Source organism: Zootermopsis nevadensis, unplaced genomic scaffold (assembly GCF_977971745.1).
Source record: "Zootermopsis nevadensis isolate Lab colony 2312 unplaced genomic scaffold, Znev_1.0 Znev_ptg000012l, whole genome shotgun sequence".
In the NCBI taxonomy this organism is placed as follows: Eukaryota; Metazoa; Arthropoda; class Insecta; order Blattodea; family Termopsidae; genus Zootermopsis; species Zootermopsis nevadensis.
The window spans coordinates 8570846-8589496 of record NW_028259144.1 but is presented as its reverse complement, the minus strand read 5'-3'; the positions used below and the strand labels follow the sequence as shown (position 1 = coordinate 8589496).

The 18651-nt window shown below is 36.7% G+C and overlaps 1 protein-coding gene across 8 annotated transcripts in view; it reads left to right on the top strand.

The window, feature by feature from the left end:
- Spt20 (transcription factor Spt20 homolog) overlaps window positions 1-18651 on the top strand; it is a 46717-nt gene that overhangs the window by 21839 nt on the left and 6227 nt on the right. For 4 of the 8 annotated variants that reach the window (XM_022070569.2, XM_022070552.2, XM_022070536.2 and 1 more), the window contains 6 exons: window positions 2902-3027; window positions 6470-6587; window positions 7270-7361; window positions 8463-8622; window positions 10374-10444; window positions 12564-14931. In XM_022070569.2, coding sequence (XP_021926261.1) covers window positions 2902-3027; window positions 6470-6587; window positions 7270-7361; window positions 8463-8622; window positions 10374-10444; window positions 12564-12713 — 717 coding nt within the window. In that variant the 3' untranslated portion in view covers window positions 12714-14931. Of the gene's footprint in view, window positions 1-2901; window positions 3028-6469; window positions 6588-7269; window positions 7362-8462; window positions 8623-10373; window positions 10445-12563; window positions 14932-18651 lie in introns of those variants that run through there. The other 4 variants (XR_002544115.2, XR_002544114.2, XR_015534924.1 and 1 more) reach the window with 3 other exon arrangements.

Here is an 18651-nt window from a genome sequence, read left to right as displayed (position 1 = left end):
CTGGAGATTTTAAACCCTCAAACTAAGGGACTGTTGGGTGGACTTCAACTACTAGGTTTCATAGTTAGTGGTATGTTAGTGTGATGCGTGGTGAGTAGGGTTGTGTGTATCAGCTGATGCATGGTTAATAAATGTTAATGTGTCAAACCTTTGATAGGTATTTGTTTCATCTTGATCTGGACAGCTATTCTGAGGGTCACTGTTTTGCTTTACATGTTTTTACTTTGTGTGAATGATGAAAGACTCCCGGGTCGTCGTGAAAGCTTCACTTTATTCATGTGAATGGTTTTACATTGTCTTTAAGTATGTTATAACAGCTTTCCAGTTCAGCTTGTGTAATTATCCGCTCATCTAATTCAACACTAAATAATCACAGCATTTGATACAGCATCATTAATATAATAAATAAGTACTAATTATAAACACTTAACATTTAGCAGGTTTTTGCAGTGGTAACAGTCTTACGAGGTGCGATCGGAAAGTTTCCAGACTGCGCCTATAAAAACCCGTACACTTATCTCAGGTATTAAATTCATCCACCACCCTCGAAGTAGTTCCCCTGGGAGTGAACACAACGATCCCAGCGCCGCTGCCAAGCCTGGAAGCATCCCTGGAAATCTTTCTTAGTCAGCCTGTCAAGCACCATCTGCGATTCTGCCTGAATCTCTTCTATCGTCTCAAATCTCCTTCCCTTCAGCTGAATTTTCATCTTTGGGAAGAGGATGAAGTCACACGGAGCTTAGAAAGGAAGTTGGGGTCGGTTCTTGCAAGATCTTTGAGCTCCTGACAAACGAGAAGTCGATTCTGCTTCTGGTCCTCAGACAGGATGCGTCGCATGTGGAGTTCTTCCTTTAGAATCAGCTGACAGGTCCCATAGCCTATCCCAACAATGTCGCACAAGTCGTTGATGGTACGACGTCGATCTTCGTGAATGGCCTGCCGAATCTTCGTAACATTTTCGGGCGTTGTGCTCGAAGATGGTCGTCCAGAACGCTCGTCATCATCGACAGAGGTTCGGCCATTTTTAAAACGTGAATGCCACACAAAAGTTTGTGCACGACCCATTGCAGACTCCCCAAATGCTTGCTTTAGCATTTCATAGGTTTCTGTAGCCGTTTTGGCGAGTCTTTGGCAAAATTTGATGCACACGCCATTCCGAAATCGCAGGAGGGTCGGTGTAATGCACTACCAAAACGCCCGTAACTAAGAAACAAATGCTAATTCGATGATGCCGGCTGGCACACTGATTCACTATGAATGTAGGCCGCACCCCCTAGCGGCAGAAGCTCGTACTACATCCGGTTTGCCCTCTATTGACACAGTCTTGAAACTTTCCGATCGCACCTCGTATAACCAATGCTTCATGCCTTTACACTTTTATTATGTACATTGTGAAGTATGTATAAGGCAGAATATTTATTTAAAGCAATTCTGCCTGATGAAAATATGTTTTCAGTTTTATCAAAACTGTTAATGTTTAATATACAAGAAAAACTAAGTAATTCAAGATGCAGTCTTCTTTCAAAAGAACACTCATTTGGTTTTTCTGCACAACAGTGGATTTGAACAATCAGCTGATGATAATTAGCAGTGAGATTATTAATTCTGGATCATTTTAATGGAACCTTAAATTAGAGAAAATCTTAAATCAAGGAACATTAATTAGCATTTTGTTATAGTTCAATATTCAGCTAGTCAAGAAATTTCCTGTTTTTATAGAACAGGGGTGATCAGTGTATGGCCTGCGGGCCTGATGCAGTCCATAGCACCGCTTCATGTCGCCCCTTTAACATTTAAGTGGGTAATGTGCAGCTAGGGCCATTTTTCCAAACTATCATGATAAAATATTTGAGTGCACAATTTACACAAGGATTTATGAAAATGGTCCGTCATGGAAAATATCACAGTCTTCATGGCCTGCCCATCATGTTTCTTTTGTTTTTGGCATGTCCCTCACATTTTCATCGCTGTCAGTTGATGCTACACAGTGTTATGTGATGTTCTGCTACAACAGTAAACGGCTATGTCTAATTGAGTCTAATATGATGTCTTCCCAGTTGCCCCATGATCTTCCTCAGGTTTTCTTAATTATTATTCTCGTTGTTATCTCCGTATATTAGAATAAATTTATAAAATATGGGATTTATTTTTCATTTTACAAGAAGATACAATACACCAGTCAGATGACAACACTAAACATGCAATGAAATACATGTATTTTAGTGATGTTCATGTTAGTCTGTTAGTCTAAAGGTTTTTTTATAAAGGTATGTTATTAAACTGATGTATAATCTTAGAAATTTTCCTTTGACTGTTACTTAAATCCATGTTCCAGAAGCTGGCTGTTCTTCTGTCATCATTAAAAACTATAAGACCTGATCCGTAGTGTTCATTGGATAAAAGTAATGTCTGGGGACTGAGATTAGCTTTGTCCAATGGGCTCAATAGATTAGGTTTTGTAGTGTCACCTTATGGCACAAGCAGAGCGAGTTTCTGAAACGTCGTGTGTAATGAAAGATTCTCGGGTTACAAGCAGCGTAGGATGGCTGAACGGTGAATAAACCATATCTTCTGCCAATGTTTCGAGAAAAATCTCTGCTCTCATCCATCAGCGAGTGCGTGACAAAGGAATAGATTTTTTACCCAGCAATCCTGAGGATGAGAGCAGAGATTGTTCTCGTAACATTGGCAGAAGACATGGTCTATTCGCCGTTCATCCACCAGACGCAGTTTGTAACCCAAGAATCTTTCATCAATTTCAGTTGCCGCGATATCTTCACTATATACATTGTGTGTTTAACTAATAGATAAAGGAAAATGCTCAAGAGTATGCATAGTTTATATAGCTTATGTCTGAATGGTGCTATGTAACAACAGAAAATGGGGACAATTTGTTTGCAGGTATCCATTCCTGGATTAGCTGTACCTATCTCTCTGTCACTTAATGTTTCAACATCATCAGCGGGTGTAATAGTGACTACGGTTCCTGTCACTACTACGACAGTCACCTACTCAACTGCCACCTCAGTAAGCATGGCTTTACTACTTACAGAGAAATCTCAATAGCTATTTAAAATTATTACATTGAGATTCTGTTGGAATGTACAGTACAACAAAAATATAAAAATGTAATAAAATTTTCTTGGGTGATCAGCCGCTTCAGATGGTTAAACGACGAAACCCTGATGATGGGGACATAGATGGTCCCTGAAACGCCAGTTTCATCATTTAACCATCTGATGCGGCTGATCACCCAAGAAAATTTTATTGAGTTACATCGCCACGGATGCTTCAAATCATATATAGAAATGCAGTGGTCTCATTAAGATTCTCATTTTGGAAGTAAATAAGAATGGGTTTGCCATGTATGAATTTATTGTTCTTCAGCTTCAAAACTTTTGTAATATTTTCTTTAAATTTCTCATGCAAAGTTCTTTTTAATTTGAGTGCCAAAGATGAACTTGTACCTTTGTAGCCAGTTAAGACTAGCATTCATATTGAATCGAAATAAGATTTTACACCATATTATATCTGCGCCAGTTCAGAAAATGTTTCAAATGAAAGTTACAGTTTGCCATGCTGTTCAGCCCTTTTGATGAATGATGTATGAATGGCCTAGAATCACTGCCACATCATTTATTTCCTGTCACAGTAAAATCTGATCATGTGTGTCAGATTATTTTAGGTTTTAGTCATTTAACTTTTTCCACTAACACCCTGAAACTGAACATACTGGTGCATTAATATTCATCAAAGGGTTATACTGTTCAACAAAATTGTTAATAAACTTTGTTGATTAACATATTTTGTCATTGATGAAAGACTCCCGTGTTGTGAATTCGCTGTTCAGCCACCTGACGCGGCTTGTAACCCAGGAGTCTTTCATCAACTTCATTCGCCGTGGAAGCTTCACTTCATACATATTTTGTCATTCAATAACAAAACACATTGAATAACACTTTTGCCATCTTCTTTACAAAAGTTTTCTAAATTTCTTCAACATGTATACTCAAAATATTCACTCTTTTAGGATAAATGGGTCTGCTACCATGTTGTTGACCCTAATATATTATAAATGGGCATAAACACAAGAATAATCTTGATTCAGTAAAATCCTCTTGGGGTGCCAGGCAAGTCAAATTGTCAAACCATCTGTGTTATCATTAGGAATCTGACGTGATGGGATATCTCGAATATCCCCGATACATAACCTGCCCAGAATCAAGACTCATGGCTGGGCCTTAGCCAATATTAGCTTGTGAGTGGGCAGAGTTAAGCACTTGCTTTGCTTGGCTTTGCTTTTTTGTTTGTGTTTCACTGGACTGCTTAAGGATGTTTATTACAGGATACCATGCATGTCTGAAGGTGAAACTTCTGTCTCTATTAAAATTATTTGGTGGAGTCCGATCATTGTTGCTTCTTTCATGAGATGGACCATGTATGTCAATATCCATTTTATGTATCTTGTTCTGATTGTTAGCAACTGTGTTGATATTGTTGTGACATAAGATAAATGTCTTGTAAATTGTAGCACTGTGTAGTCTGGTTGAAATTTATCATCATTTCAGAGGTTCCTGCTACCTCCATCATCAGGACCCTGATGATGTTGGCAGCAAGGCTATCTTTATATTCACTGCTGTTAGAACCTCAAATCCTACTTGTTTGTGACATTTCTTCAGATCATATATAATAATCTGTTCTTGGCTAATCACAACTGGGAGTTATATTAATCTAAATGTATTACATCTGTATGCAGACGACTTAGTAATATTGGCGAAGGAAGAGGAGGAATTACAGAACATGATGGACAAGTTAGTGGAAACAGGTAGAGAGTATGGAATGGAAATCAACATTGAAAAATCAAAGGTAATGAGGATAGCACAGAGAGCAGAACCATTGAACGTTGTAGTTGGAAACCAACAGCTGGAGAATGTGGAGCATTTCAAGTACTTGGGAAGCATAATCATGACGGATGCTCTATGCACCAAGGAAGTAAAAGCAAGGATAGCCATGGCCAAGGCAGCTTTCGTCAACTAGAGGATACTTCTCACTAGCAAGTTGGGCTTGGAAATGAAGAAGAAACTAGTGAAGTGTTACGTATGGAGTGTTGCACTGTATGGAGCAGAGACTTGGACACTCAGGAAGAAGGAACAGAAATACCTGGAGAGTTTTGAAATGTGGTGTTGGAGAAGAATAGAGAAGATCAGGTGGACGGATCGAGTGACCAACGAAGAAGTATTGAGGAGAGTCAACGAGCAAAGAAACATTCTGCAGGTGATTACACGAAGCAAAGCTAACTGGCTGGGACATATTATGAGAAGGAATGGGTTACTGAGTGATATCATCGAAGGCCAGGTTGAAGGAAAGCGAGGACTGGGAAGAAGACTGATACAGCTAACCGACGATCTGAATCAAGGAAAGAAGATGAAGTTCCAGGAATTAAAACGAGAAGCTGAGAATAGGGAAAACTGGAGATCTCTTTTTGGGCAGAGCAATGGACCTGTCGTCAGACAGAACACTGAATAATAATAATTACATCTGTAATATATGCACCAGCTCACAACCTCATACCAGTTTATTCGAGCGTCCTTTGAGCACTACAGTTTGGTATGTAACTGTGCCAAGGGGCATGTTAGTACTTTTTACTGTGCTGGATACTGGAAAGAATAAAGACCAACAAAAATGTTTTTTCGTAGCTCAGTGAATGAGATAATTTCTTCATGTGGACTACAGTTGAATGTCACGCTGTACAGTAATGGATGCTTGTTCAACTTCAGTCAAATATTGCGTGCAGCAAATGGTACTGAAATTAAATGTTCTGTACTGCACTTACATGCCATATCTTGACCAGCTCTTGGGCCCACTCATTTGCTATACAGCGAACATGATGCTGCCGATATATGATTTGAAGTTTTCACGGCAACGTAACTCAATAAAATCTTCTCAGGCGATCAACCATGTCAAACCATTTGATGCGGCTGATCGCCCAAGAAGATTTTATTGAGATGATGCTGCCGAGTCGTATCCGACCACTGCCAAGTTAACAATGTGTGGAGCATTACCACCATTCTATTGTCTGTTTGCCTTCATGGTGTAGTGCAACATGCAGGATCAACTTTACCCATTCCTGTATCTGACACATTAAAAGGTAGCAAAGTTAAATGTCTCTTGCTACGCTTACATACCAAATTGTAGTATATTAATTCTTATGAGGATGTTTGGATATGGCAAATTTAAATGCTTTGGCAAACTAACTTTTGTTTGAAATATTTACTTGAGCTGATCAAATGTGATATCTTATTTAGATTTAATATAAATGTCAGTTCTGATTTAGGAGGATAGTAAAAATGTAATTTAATTCGGAATTTTGTTAATGAATGATAAAAAATGTTTATTAACAGTTTTCGTGAAAAGTACCAACAAAATTCTGTCATGCCTATATTTTTATTTGAAATTTTTCTTCCAACAGATGGCATCATCTAGCGCTGTGTCTGCTACCTCCTCTTTGGGCCCGGCAGGTTCTAACTCAACTACGGTGCTCACTAATACGACCCCTGGTATGGGTTCTGTGCTTTCTCTACCTGTTGGTAAGACATGAAACATTAACATGGTATTAGAGTACATGTATGTCTGTATGTGTGTGCCAATGTAAACCAAATTGTTACTGTTCATATAGTTACAATCTAACAAAAGGTCGCATAGTTCAGCTCAATCTGAAGTTTTTATGTTAAATATAACTACACATGATAATATTCCAGGTTATTGCAGTTTTATGGTTTTAATTTCCTTCATTTGCAGTAGAAATTTTTGATGTAGCTACAAGAGATGCACAGAAGAATAAACATTATGTTTATGTCATCAAACATACAAATGTATGCCATTATACCAACAGAAATCTTGAAAAGGGCAGAAATGGATATAAATTTATAAAATTTTCAGTTGGACTTGACCGTATAGAGAACAGTATGCTTTTTTTCACTATGAAAGAACAATAAAACAAGAGGAAAAAAATATAAGTTTATGGATGCCACTACTTCAAGACATTTTTCATAGTAAAAAAATCTTCTCGGGCTATCAACACTGAATAGCCCTGAGGACGAGGACATAGATGGTCCTCGAAACGTCGGCAGAGTTTAACCATTTGACATGGCTGATAGCCTGAGAAGATTTTATGAATGACAGCTGCTTCACAATATACATTTTTTATACACAGAAAGTGGGTTTGTTCAGTTCATTTGTTACATATTGTGACATTCTGTGTCCTTCCAGTTTCAGCTCAGCTTATGACATCTAGTGTTAAAAATCTGAGTCAGCAAAGTATTCGTGCTACTGGACCAGGTGCCTCAGTCGCACTAGCACAAGTGAGTTTTGCTTTTGCTGATTGTGTTTCTGATTTTCATAGAGTGGAAACTTGAAAAAAAAATCTATTCATTCTGAAACTCTGAGCATATTTTAATTTCCCAAAACAAAGAATTTCACTAAAATTATATGAATATTTGAGAAGAAATTTAGTTTTTAGTGTTCTTTATATGAGTGAAAAAGTGGAATACATTAACTTGATATTTTAGTGAATTTCGATATAGGGAAAATGTCACTGTGGCTGAGTGGTTAACATTCCTGCTTCATATTTGGGTTGTCCCAGATTCTGGCTGTCGTGACTGAGGTTTTCTATGGTTTTCTTTGGTCCCTCAAGACATATGCCAGGATAGTACCTTAGATTATACCGTAACTGCTTCCTTTCATTCCCTTTTCAATTAATTATTAATGATTCTATCATTCGATGCTATATATAGTCTGATCTGCTGCTGGCAATGTTAAATAAATATACCACTGACTATGATTGATGAGTGATAATATGTCTATGTATGTATATATATATTTCCTGGTCACTGTGGCTGCATGATCTGAGGCGTGGGCCTCATGCTCTTGGACACTGAGACCACGGGTTCAAATCCCACTCTAGGCACGGATGTTTGTCCGTGTCTTTCTTTGTTGTGCTGTCCAGTGTACAGGTAGAGGCCTTTTGACGGGCTGATCACTCGTCCAAGGAGTCTACCAAATGTCTAAATAGATTGTGTAAACTTCAAAAAAGGTGGCCAAGACCCATACAGGGTTATAGAGCTCAGCCAAGAATTGTCTGTCCTGCCTCAGATTGTTTATGGTTTTCTTGTGTCCCTCCTGATTGTTCATTTGTAATTCGATCACTTCTCATTTAGTACTACATAATTTCTACAATACATATAGCGTTTGTAAATAACTGAATCAGTCAACAAACATTTGATATGCTCCCTAGATTTTTTTTGTTCTATATAGTACATATAAGTGTATTAGTCTGTTTGGTGCATCATAATTACAGCAAATGTATTTCTTAGTACACCATTTGTAATAATAAGTCAAGTACTAAAATTAACATTAACATAAATGTTTGTAGTTGTATTGATCCGTTATGCGTATATGTTTAGGGTGGCAATAGTGGTGGTATCCAGTTTGTGGGAGTGCAGAGGCCACGAGGTCTTTTAACAGCTAATCAACTGTCAACAGCAGGAAATAAACAGACACTGACTGCACGACAGATTGTCAGTACTCAGAGACACACTCTCAAGATGGCCACTGCTAATACAGGTAACAATCTACATTTTTTTCTTCCTCTTTCTACGATGTTTCTGCTCTAAGTTGTGTTTTGACAACCAAGCCTTTCGATCTGTCTCTGTTTTTCAACGGCTCCTTATCAAATTATTTTTATCATCTCTCCCTCTGTGGCATCTTTTGTAACATGTTCCCATTTTGGTATCTGTATACCCTCATGTATAAATTGAAGCTTTCGCGGCAACTGAAGTTGATGAAAGACTTTCGGGCCACAAGCCACATCAGGTGGCTGAAAGGTGAATAAAATATATCTTCTGCCGTTTCGAGAACAATCTCTGTTCTCATCTTCAAGGCTGCTGGGTAACCAGCCCATTGCTTTGTTGCACTCCACTTTTAAAAAACCATATCTCTTCTCTCATTAGTCTTTTAATATGTGCCATAGCGCGTGTTCAAGTTTTTGCTGCACACATTTATATAGGCATGTAGTAACCTTCAAATAGGTATATTTTTTCCCTTCTTTGGAAGCTCTGATTTCTAGAATGTGTTCCTTAGTATCTGGTTATTTTGTTATTCCTTCTGTAATTTTCATTTTTCTTTAACACTTTTATTTTCCTCTGTTTTACTGTACACAGCTAAGTTGATAGGTGGTCAAAAAATTCTCCTCTTTCCCTGCTCCTTTTGAAACGTGTACTGGAAATGTTACTGTCTGCCCTGCAAACATGCTGATATGCTGAAATGTTTTCTGATTGCTTATAAATATATAGAACATCATTCTGAATGCTCACAAATAAACTGTTACTTGATAATTCTGACTTGATAAGAATTACTGCTATAAGTCATGTAGCTAACAAAGGAATGTTTTTATCATGGTTAGTTTGTGGAGTTGCTGTCTGACATGTTTCAATAAATATGCTCTCATCCCAAGATATTTGCATAGAAAATTCATGCAGCATCTGTTCCTGTATGATTTAATGCTATTTATGTAATAAGTCCATACTGTTATGCTGCTCTAAATTGTTATTACTGGAAAGAATAATATAATTGCTATTTTGGTTTTGAATAAAAAAAGAACATTAATATAAAATGATGCTGAATCAGGGATAAAGTTAGGAAGCACTAATAATAAGTCCTCTTACAAAACTTTCCTTACATTACCTTTCAACTTATTCAGAATACCATATACATGTACTTATTTTTAGTTTTTCAAAATGTTAGCCAGGCTAATGTGTTTAATACTGAATGGAATTTATTTTGACGCGGCTTGTCGCTCGAGATGATTTGATTGCATTTAGTTGCAGCGAAAGCCTCAAGTGTTATATGATTAATACAGGCATACCTCAGAGATATTGTGGGTTCTGTTCCAGACCACCGCAATAAAGCGAATATTTCAATAAAGTGAGTCACACAAATTTTTTGGTTTCCCAGTGCATATAAAAGTTATGTTTACACTATACTGTAGTCTATTAAGTGTGCAATAGCACTATGTCTAAAGAAACAATGCAAGAACATTGCAGGAATTACCAAAATGTGACACAGAGACATGAAGTGAGCACATACTGTTGGAAAAATGGCGCCAATAGACGTGCTCGACGCAGGGTTGCCACAAACCTTCAATTTATAAAAAACGCAATATCTGCGAAGCACAATAAAACGAGGTATGCCTGTACTCTTCACCTGTACAGAACAGTGAATTGTAAAATTCAAATTGTTTTTTGCTTATGCTCTGTGTTCAACAGTTTCTTTATATTCTCTGTGATAAGACCCATTTAATAGTGTGTAAATTACAGGTTCGGCTCAATTAGCCGCTTCATCATTGGCTTCAGGCAATCAAGTTGTCACTTTGACAGCCCAGCAACAGGTATGTTTCTTACGTACATAAATTTAAATTGTGAAATATGGCAACCATTGGTTAACGTTATAACTGTTATTAGAAATAGTGAGTTGTGTGGTTCAAATCTCAGCTACATTACTGGATATTTTGAGTGAGGCTTTGTTATGGCTTTTCTCAGTCTCTGTAGGTGAATTCCAGGATAATACCTGCAAGTAAGTCAGCCTATGCCACAGTCCTTGGCAATTAACAGGGATGAATCTCATGCTATTGCCAAAATCAGTGCCACAGTAGTACAGTGTGCATAGAATGAATTCTAATATCACGTTTGTCACAACTACGGGTGCATGCATTAAAAACCCGTAAACGAAGCTTGACGTATGTCTGTACTTATATTATGTTGTTTCATTGTCGTAACACGTCTAGCTTGATAAATGTCGGTAATTGTAATCATCTCGTAATTTTTAAAGGCCTGTACCACCAGGTTAGTTAAGGCTGCCCCTTCATTCACTATGGCCAATTCTGAACAGTATCTTATTTATTATTTATTGAATCAGAAAGTATTTTAAGGAAAATATGTGTAACTTGAAAAAATCGTTTTAAGTTATGTGTATCTCTTTGATGTAATGAGCTGTTTATAAAAAAGTGATTATGTTTAAATTTGATTTGTTGAATAATTTTATGGTGGGCACTTATATGAAATAAAATAAAATAATGGTGGGGTAACAAACAGTCATAGTTTTGGAACAAAGCACGATAGAAACATGAAATAAACTTTAAAATAAAGAGAAACTCTCCAAGAATCTTACCTGTTCAGTAGATTTTGATATGCGCTCCTTTAGTGGCCCTGCAGACATCAAGACGATATTCAAGCTCTTGCCATACACGACCGAGAACATCCAGTGTGATAGATGAAACAGCTTCAGTGATCCGTTCTTTCAAATGGTCTAAATTTGTTATTTGGAAAGAGAACACTTGTTGCTTCACATAACCCCACAAATAAAAATCCATAGGGATAGGATCTGGAGAGCGTGGAGGCCAGGCTATCCACCCTACTCGTCCGACCGATCGCTGAGGAAATGTTTGGTTTAGGTAATCCCGCACGAATTTGTTTTCTTTAAAATGTTGTGAACAGTTGTTTTTGAAACGCCTAACTCTACAGAACACTTCCGCGCTGATTTATTCGGGCTACGCAGATAACTTGCTTGCACAGCTTCTATGGTATCGTCTGACACTGATGGTTATCCTGGACGTGACTGTTTCAATAGGCTGCCTGTTTCTCTGAGTTGTTTGACCCAACAGTGAATGTTATTTTCGTGTGGTGGTTCTTCATTAAACACACGACGGTATTCACGCCTAACAAGTGTAACTGACTCAAACTTAGCAAGCCACAAAACACATTGAACCTTCCTCTGCATCGTAATCATGGCGACTAATAAGCTTCACGCGGCTATTGACCTTGTAACACAGGGCGCATGCGCTTGTGCTAGAACCTGTGTATGTATCGAAAAATTGGAGAGTTACTCTTTATTTTGACGTTTATTTCATGTCTCTATCTTGCTCTGTTCCAAAACTATGACTGTTTGTTACCCCACCATTATTTTACGGACACACTGTACACTTCATTCATGTTTGTTTTATAAGAATTTTTTTCTGTCATAAGTGAGAAATGTAAATAAATATTTTGAAGTAAGAAATAACTAACACAAAATGTAAAGTCATAGATTGAGTTTATTAAATTTTTGTTTTTAAAATCTATATTTTAACCATATTTTATCAGTAGTAGTAGTACTGAGCTGGGATAGCTCAATCAGTATAGTGACTAGCTACAGGCTGGACGTCTGGGGTTTGATCCCCAGCGGAGCCAGAGGATTTTTCCTCTAGCCTCTGCATCCAGACGGGCTCTGGGGCCTACCCAGCCTCCTATCCAATGGGTAGCAGGGTTCTTTCCCAGGGGTAAAGCGTGGTCAGGACATGATGCTGACCACTCACCCCCATCTAGTGCTGAGGTCAGGAAAGAGTAGGAGCTATACCTCCACTCCCCTCAAATGACCTACATGGCATGTAGCATGATGGCTTTACTTACAATAGTAGTACATTGTTTTCATATAAAACTCTTGACAAATATTGATATCCAATTTTTTTCCAGTTACAGTTAACACTCCAGAAACAAGCCCAGTTTCAGCAGCTGTGTTTAAACCAACAGTCACAGCAGCATCAACAGAAGCCCACAGTATCACCGGCATCTGTGGCTACTAAGCATCGGAGAAGATCAAATGCAGCTGATCCCAACAAATAGCAACTGCTGCTGTTGCATCTCTGTGGGTCAGAAGCTGGCCTATTCATCTACCCTACATCTCATCACGATGCTCACTACCTCGGTAAAGTTGCTAGTAAAAGTAAGTCAACCGATGAATGATGATCTAATTTTGGCCCAGTGCTTACATTTTCATATGGCCATACAGCACTTTCTTCAGTAGATCTAGTCCCGTTTCATTTATTACTAATGTACCTGCTACCATTTTTTCAGTGAGAACATGTGTGTGTTCCTCAAGTCAGTACAGTGAGCATGGACAGCAGAGCAGTCTGGTTTGGTAAATAAAAATGCAGTTCAGTTGTTGAATACAGTATATTAACGTTCTTATTCTATTTTTCTTTAATTTCTTTTACTTCCGTTGCAAATTTGCGGAGATCTACGTGTTTGATGACGTTAAGCTTGAATAGGTAGCAGAATTACTTAACTGTGCACACTGAACTAACGTTGCCTTTCGTGATTCAGGATGGCTAGGTCAGATAGTCAGAAATGGTGCTTGTAACAAGTGAAATGCATGATTGAGAATAACACTTGGTGTTAAGCACATTAAGTTCCTTGATCTGACCTTTTTTGGACTCTTCTGTTTTGGGTATTCAACATGAAGCATCCTGAACCCTGTATTGGATTCGTATCCATAGGTTTTTGTGGCTGAAGTTCAGTGTATAACTTCAGCTTTCAGGTGAAAGCTGAAGAGAATCTTTGCTGGATTGTAAAATTTTATATGGTATTGACAAAATATTTTGTTTTGCCACACTGCCAACAGTAGTAGCACGTTATATGAAGTGTAATTAGCATTTTAGACATCATATCACTCAAAAGTGTTTTGGAGTTAGGTTTTAGATCCTAAATAGTACAATTTATATACATAGTGAGTGGTTTTTTGAGAAACTTGTTAAAAATATAATGTTAAGAACTGCACTTCATTCAATATGTGGGACTGTGAGAGGGCTAAATCATAGAAATGACTTGTACAATGGATTGTTTTATGCCCAACCCTTTTGACGTAATAATGTACATAATGCTTAATATGCTGTATGAGTATGTATGTAATTTCAAGTCTTGTTTTTAGCACAGTTTAATTTGATTTTATTTACTTTTGTTTTGATATTACAAGGCACATTTGCATGTATATTTTTGACTTTTATTTCTTTGTAAGGTTCAATATACACAAGCGCCAGCTGGATCAGAGCAGTATGAAAATATTTAAGTACGTTGTGAACTAAATAGAGTTTTATACTCAGAGAAATTTAAAGATAGGTGTTTATTTAAGTATCTTAGGTTTCTCTGGTGGTGATCAGATCAAGGGAAATGAGATAAGTATATGTGGGGAGATAAGAAATGCATAAAAACAACTTCAGTGCTAAATAAACTTTAGATCGTATGCACATATATTCTGTCTTCGTAGTTTCACCATCGTGGGATGGAAATGTCAGTAAAATATATAGAAGTAACACTTTTAATAAGTGCAGATTTGTTATTTACTTAGGAAAATAAATAAATATGAAGAGATTATGTACTTGGGAAGTATGGTGGAAAAAAGTGGCACAATGCTAAAGAGGAAAGAATTGGAAAGGCTTCAGTATTTTATCATTTAATAAGAGTTTATTATCAAAAAAAATATACAGAAAATGTTAAATTACAGTATTTAGCATGTGTTTTAAAAGTATAACTATTGTAAGTTGCGCATACATGGACAAGTACCTAGAACGAGGAAATTAAATTACAGGCAGTTGAGATAAAATTCATGAGGGCATAAGTGGGGAAAAAACAGGAAAGACAGAATTAGAAACATAAAGGAAAGCTGAAGATGGAGGAAATAGAGAACCAAATAGAAGAAAGTGGATTGAGAGGTTATAACTAACTAACTAACCAGATGGATTACAGAACCTGAAGGTTCATCACAGAATTAACCAAGGCTCTCCACCAGTCCCTGTCCTTGGCCAACAAAATCCAGTTGATATTATTGAAATTGTATTGACATTTTAAAAGAATGGATGAGCATAGAATACCAAAAATATTGTTGGAAATGAAGATTAGTGAATGAAGACCCAGGGGAAAACCATGCACATTATGGACAGGCCAAGTTAAAGAGATATGTAGAGAGAAGTGGATGAAACTGGAGGAGAATAGATGAAATGCAAGAATGGGCAAATAAAGACCCCTATGCAAAAGCTGGCCTAGTGGTCACTGGGACCATGGGTTCGAATCCCACTCAAGGCATGGATGTTTGTCTGCGTCTCTCTGTGTTGTGCTGTCCTGTGTACAGGTAGAGGCCTTGCGACGGGCCGATAATGGATCCGAGGAGTCCTACCAACTGTCTGATAGATCAAAGCCAATGAAAGTTGGGACCCGCAGATGCTCAAGGCACTGAAGAACGGGATTTGTTTAAATCATTAAAGCTTGTTGTTCAGTGTTTGATACAAATGATGGAAGTGAATTGTAAGAAATGAACGTTTGAAAATACCTGAACTTGACAAAAGACATTAATATTTTTTCATGCCACACAGTACAATATTTAACTGTTTGAAACAGTTTGTACAAGTATCATTTATTTTTATCACTATTCCAGACTCTATAATATTATTATGCTGTTCATGATGAGAGAACTATACAGATTTTCAAATTAATGATCAAACAGGAGAAAGTGCTGAAGTACTAAGTGGCCATTTTGTTTACATGAAGATGGCTGTCTTCTGGGTTGTAGCGCTGTGTAGTCTGGTAGAAGTTTACCGACATTTCAGAGGTCATTGCTGCCTCCATCATCAGAGCAATGAGTAACATGGATAATGATGATGGAGGCAGCAGGGACCTCTTGAAATGTCGGTAAACTTCTACCAGACTACACGGTACAACAACCCAGAAGACAGCCAACTTCAAGCTCACCACCATGAAAACCTCAAATCCTACATGTTTACATGAACTTTGTTGTACTTTTACTTTTATGGTAACTGCAAAGGCATAGCATAATGATGACACCAGAAGTTTAAAGGTGTCCACATAAAGCCATGTATTTGTTTACAAGGCCACTTAATACTTTTTTATTGCATTTTAAAACAACTGTGGTCATAACAGTGATGGTCATATGATTTTTCAACATGTATGTCCCTAGTTAACAATCTACATGTTTATAATTTTGATCTTCTTTATGTGATTGTGAAGGTCAAAATGTTATGTTCTTTCTTGCAGAATTTAAAGATTAAATAGATTTCTATAATATCTGGACTGCCTCTTATCATAATACTACAGAAAGTTAATGTTAAATGAATAAAATCCATACAAGACTGCTACTTAAATTATAGTTGTCACTTGTAATCACACACTGTAGTTAGAATGCAATAGACAGCCTAGGCTTAATATATTATAATAAAATAAAATAAAAAATATTTATTTGATATTTGAATCTTGTATTCAAAATGCTCACCAAGTGCATTAGAGAAAATGGCTGTATGAGTGAGATTAAGGTACAAGATTAGAATGTACACTTTTATTGTTGTGTTAAGAATTGTATATTATGTACATAAACATATTGCGGGTAATCCGTGAATCATGATACAAGAGTACTTTATAAAATGTGTCAATACTCATTTGGTTGTGCACAGTATGGAAGAGAGCACGTGTCTGCCAGAGCAGATCCACGCTACTGCAATAGATTGTGAATATCATGAAGTAGTCTGTATGAACTTGACTGTACATATGATTATTATATTGTTCAGATGGCAGTCTTAGAAACTGCCTTGTCTGTTTTAAAATGAGTACAGATTATTAATTTATTTTGAAGATGAAGTTCAGGGAGAGGATATTGCTGGAAATATTTAATTGTGCATTTTATAGAGGGGGTCACAAGCATTATCATCAGGTGAGGTAGCACAGATGCAAAGACTTTTCTCTTTGACTGCTGATATTTCTGATCAGGAACATGTTTAAGCAGTGAGAGGGTTAAACTATAAATACGCTTCTGTTTTGTGTCCGTTTGTGTACTCTTGTTTGACTGTGGTGCTGATGAGTTGAAGAAAGTTTCTTCTGCATCGTTGGAACATCACAATCTATGCATTGACATTGTTAACCTTTGAATTAATGGATAGGATGATCTACAGTTTTTATCATGTGCTCTCTGTGTTATTTTAGAATTCTAATATAAAAATGGAAAATGATTCGGCATATTTTGAATCTATTGATGTTATTTAATTTATGCTAAAAAAAGTAATAAGCATGGATAGCAAAAACCTATAATAATAATTATAAAATACGTTTTTGTGGCAGTTCAGCCAACTGTATTAGCAGTTGGGCTGAGGAAGTGGTTTAACAATGCACTAAATAAGAACCAAATTGTTTACTGTCCATAAGAACCATTCATGAATTAAATTCATTGGGTGGTCATATGTCCTATTTCAGGTGGCTTGGTTCTAGAGACTGATCTTAGCTAAAAATTATGATTTGAGTTTTGAGAACATTTTCAAAGTAAAATATGATTCCTTCATTTATAAGATTTGAAACATTCACAGTGAATTAATGCAATGAATCAAGAATAGAGCTCTTGATTCATTGTTTCAAAGACTATATCTGCATCCATCATTGTGCAAGAAGACTATTGGATCCATTCATTTGCTATTCATAGAAAATATAAACAGATACATTGTAACTAAAAAAGGAAATTATTTATGGGGTAGCATAATGCAAGATAAACAGTTATTGTGCAGACATAAAGAGGGTGGATAATTAAGACTGCAAATTTTTATAGACATTGAGATCACCATCAGTTGTGAGAACAAAAAAATCTGTTGAAATAGGTTCAAATTTTGTTGAAATGTTATCTCTTGTGGTCATTCCTATTTTACTTATTTTAAAAATGTGTTCAGTTGACTTGTTTTGCATATTTTTCTAGAGGACTCTGTATCAGACTTTCTCTCACTGTGTTTCTTAGGTTATATATTTAGTGGTTGTATTATTGTATTAGTCTTTTTCACACTTAAAAAAGTAGTGATTTTTATAATGAATACTTTTTGTGGCTTTTAAATTACCCTGTTACATGAAATTATATTATAATATTGATTCCCTGTTTTATTGTTTTTTTGGAGGGGGGGTTATCTTAAATATGACCACTCTATACAAGCAACATGCACAGATTGTCTTATGTCACAGTATTTATTCTGGTGGTACATTTTTGTTAGTAGTGTCATTGTTCAGACAGGAATTTATCTGAGAATCAGACTGTTTTAAGTATGTACAGTGGATGCAAAATAACTTCAAACTTGAGTTATATCATACCAAAAGAGGAAGGGAAGATGGAAGGGGCAAGGGGGGAGCAAGACCAGCAAAGAATCTGTCTAAGCATGTATAGTGTAACTGAAAAAAAAATTCTCATTTTAATTTTAATTCAGTTGTTGGCATTTTCATACACTTGTACACTACACTATAGTTTGTGAACCTAAGGAATTATAAAACACTAGTATTACAATCACACATACCTTAACCTGCACGCTGCTTCTACAGCCTAAATGTAAGAATTTCACATTTAAGATCATACAAGGAAGAATTGGTTTATCCCTCTGTATGGGCTATCACTTCGTGGTCTTTCTGTCCCTACGATGTGTATATCTGTAAAGGTTAACAAAGTCTGGGGTTACTTTTTGTCCACTGTAACCACATTTGAAAGAAAACCAAACAACTTGCTGCCTACATATCAATTAAGTTAAAATGACATCACAGCATAAACAACAAAACATGTAAAGTACATTGAGCGTTTATAATTTCTTCTGCTATTATTCAGGAGGGAAACAGTGCATTGATATGCTGTAGCTGAAATAATTGTCAATATGAGGCTTTGATTAGAGATATTTATGATGATAGTGATGGTTTAAAATTGCCATGAAAACACTATAAAGGCTGCTGGATTTAACCCTTCAGACACAAAAATAGGAATAGC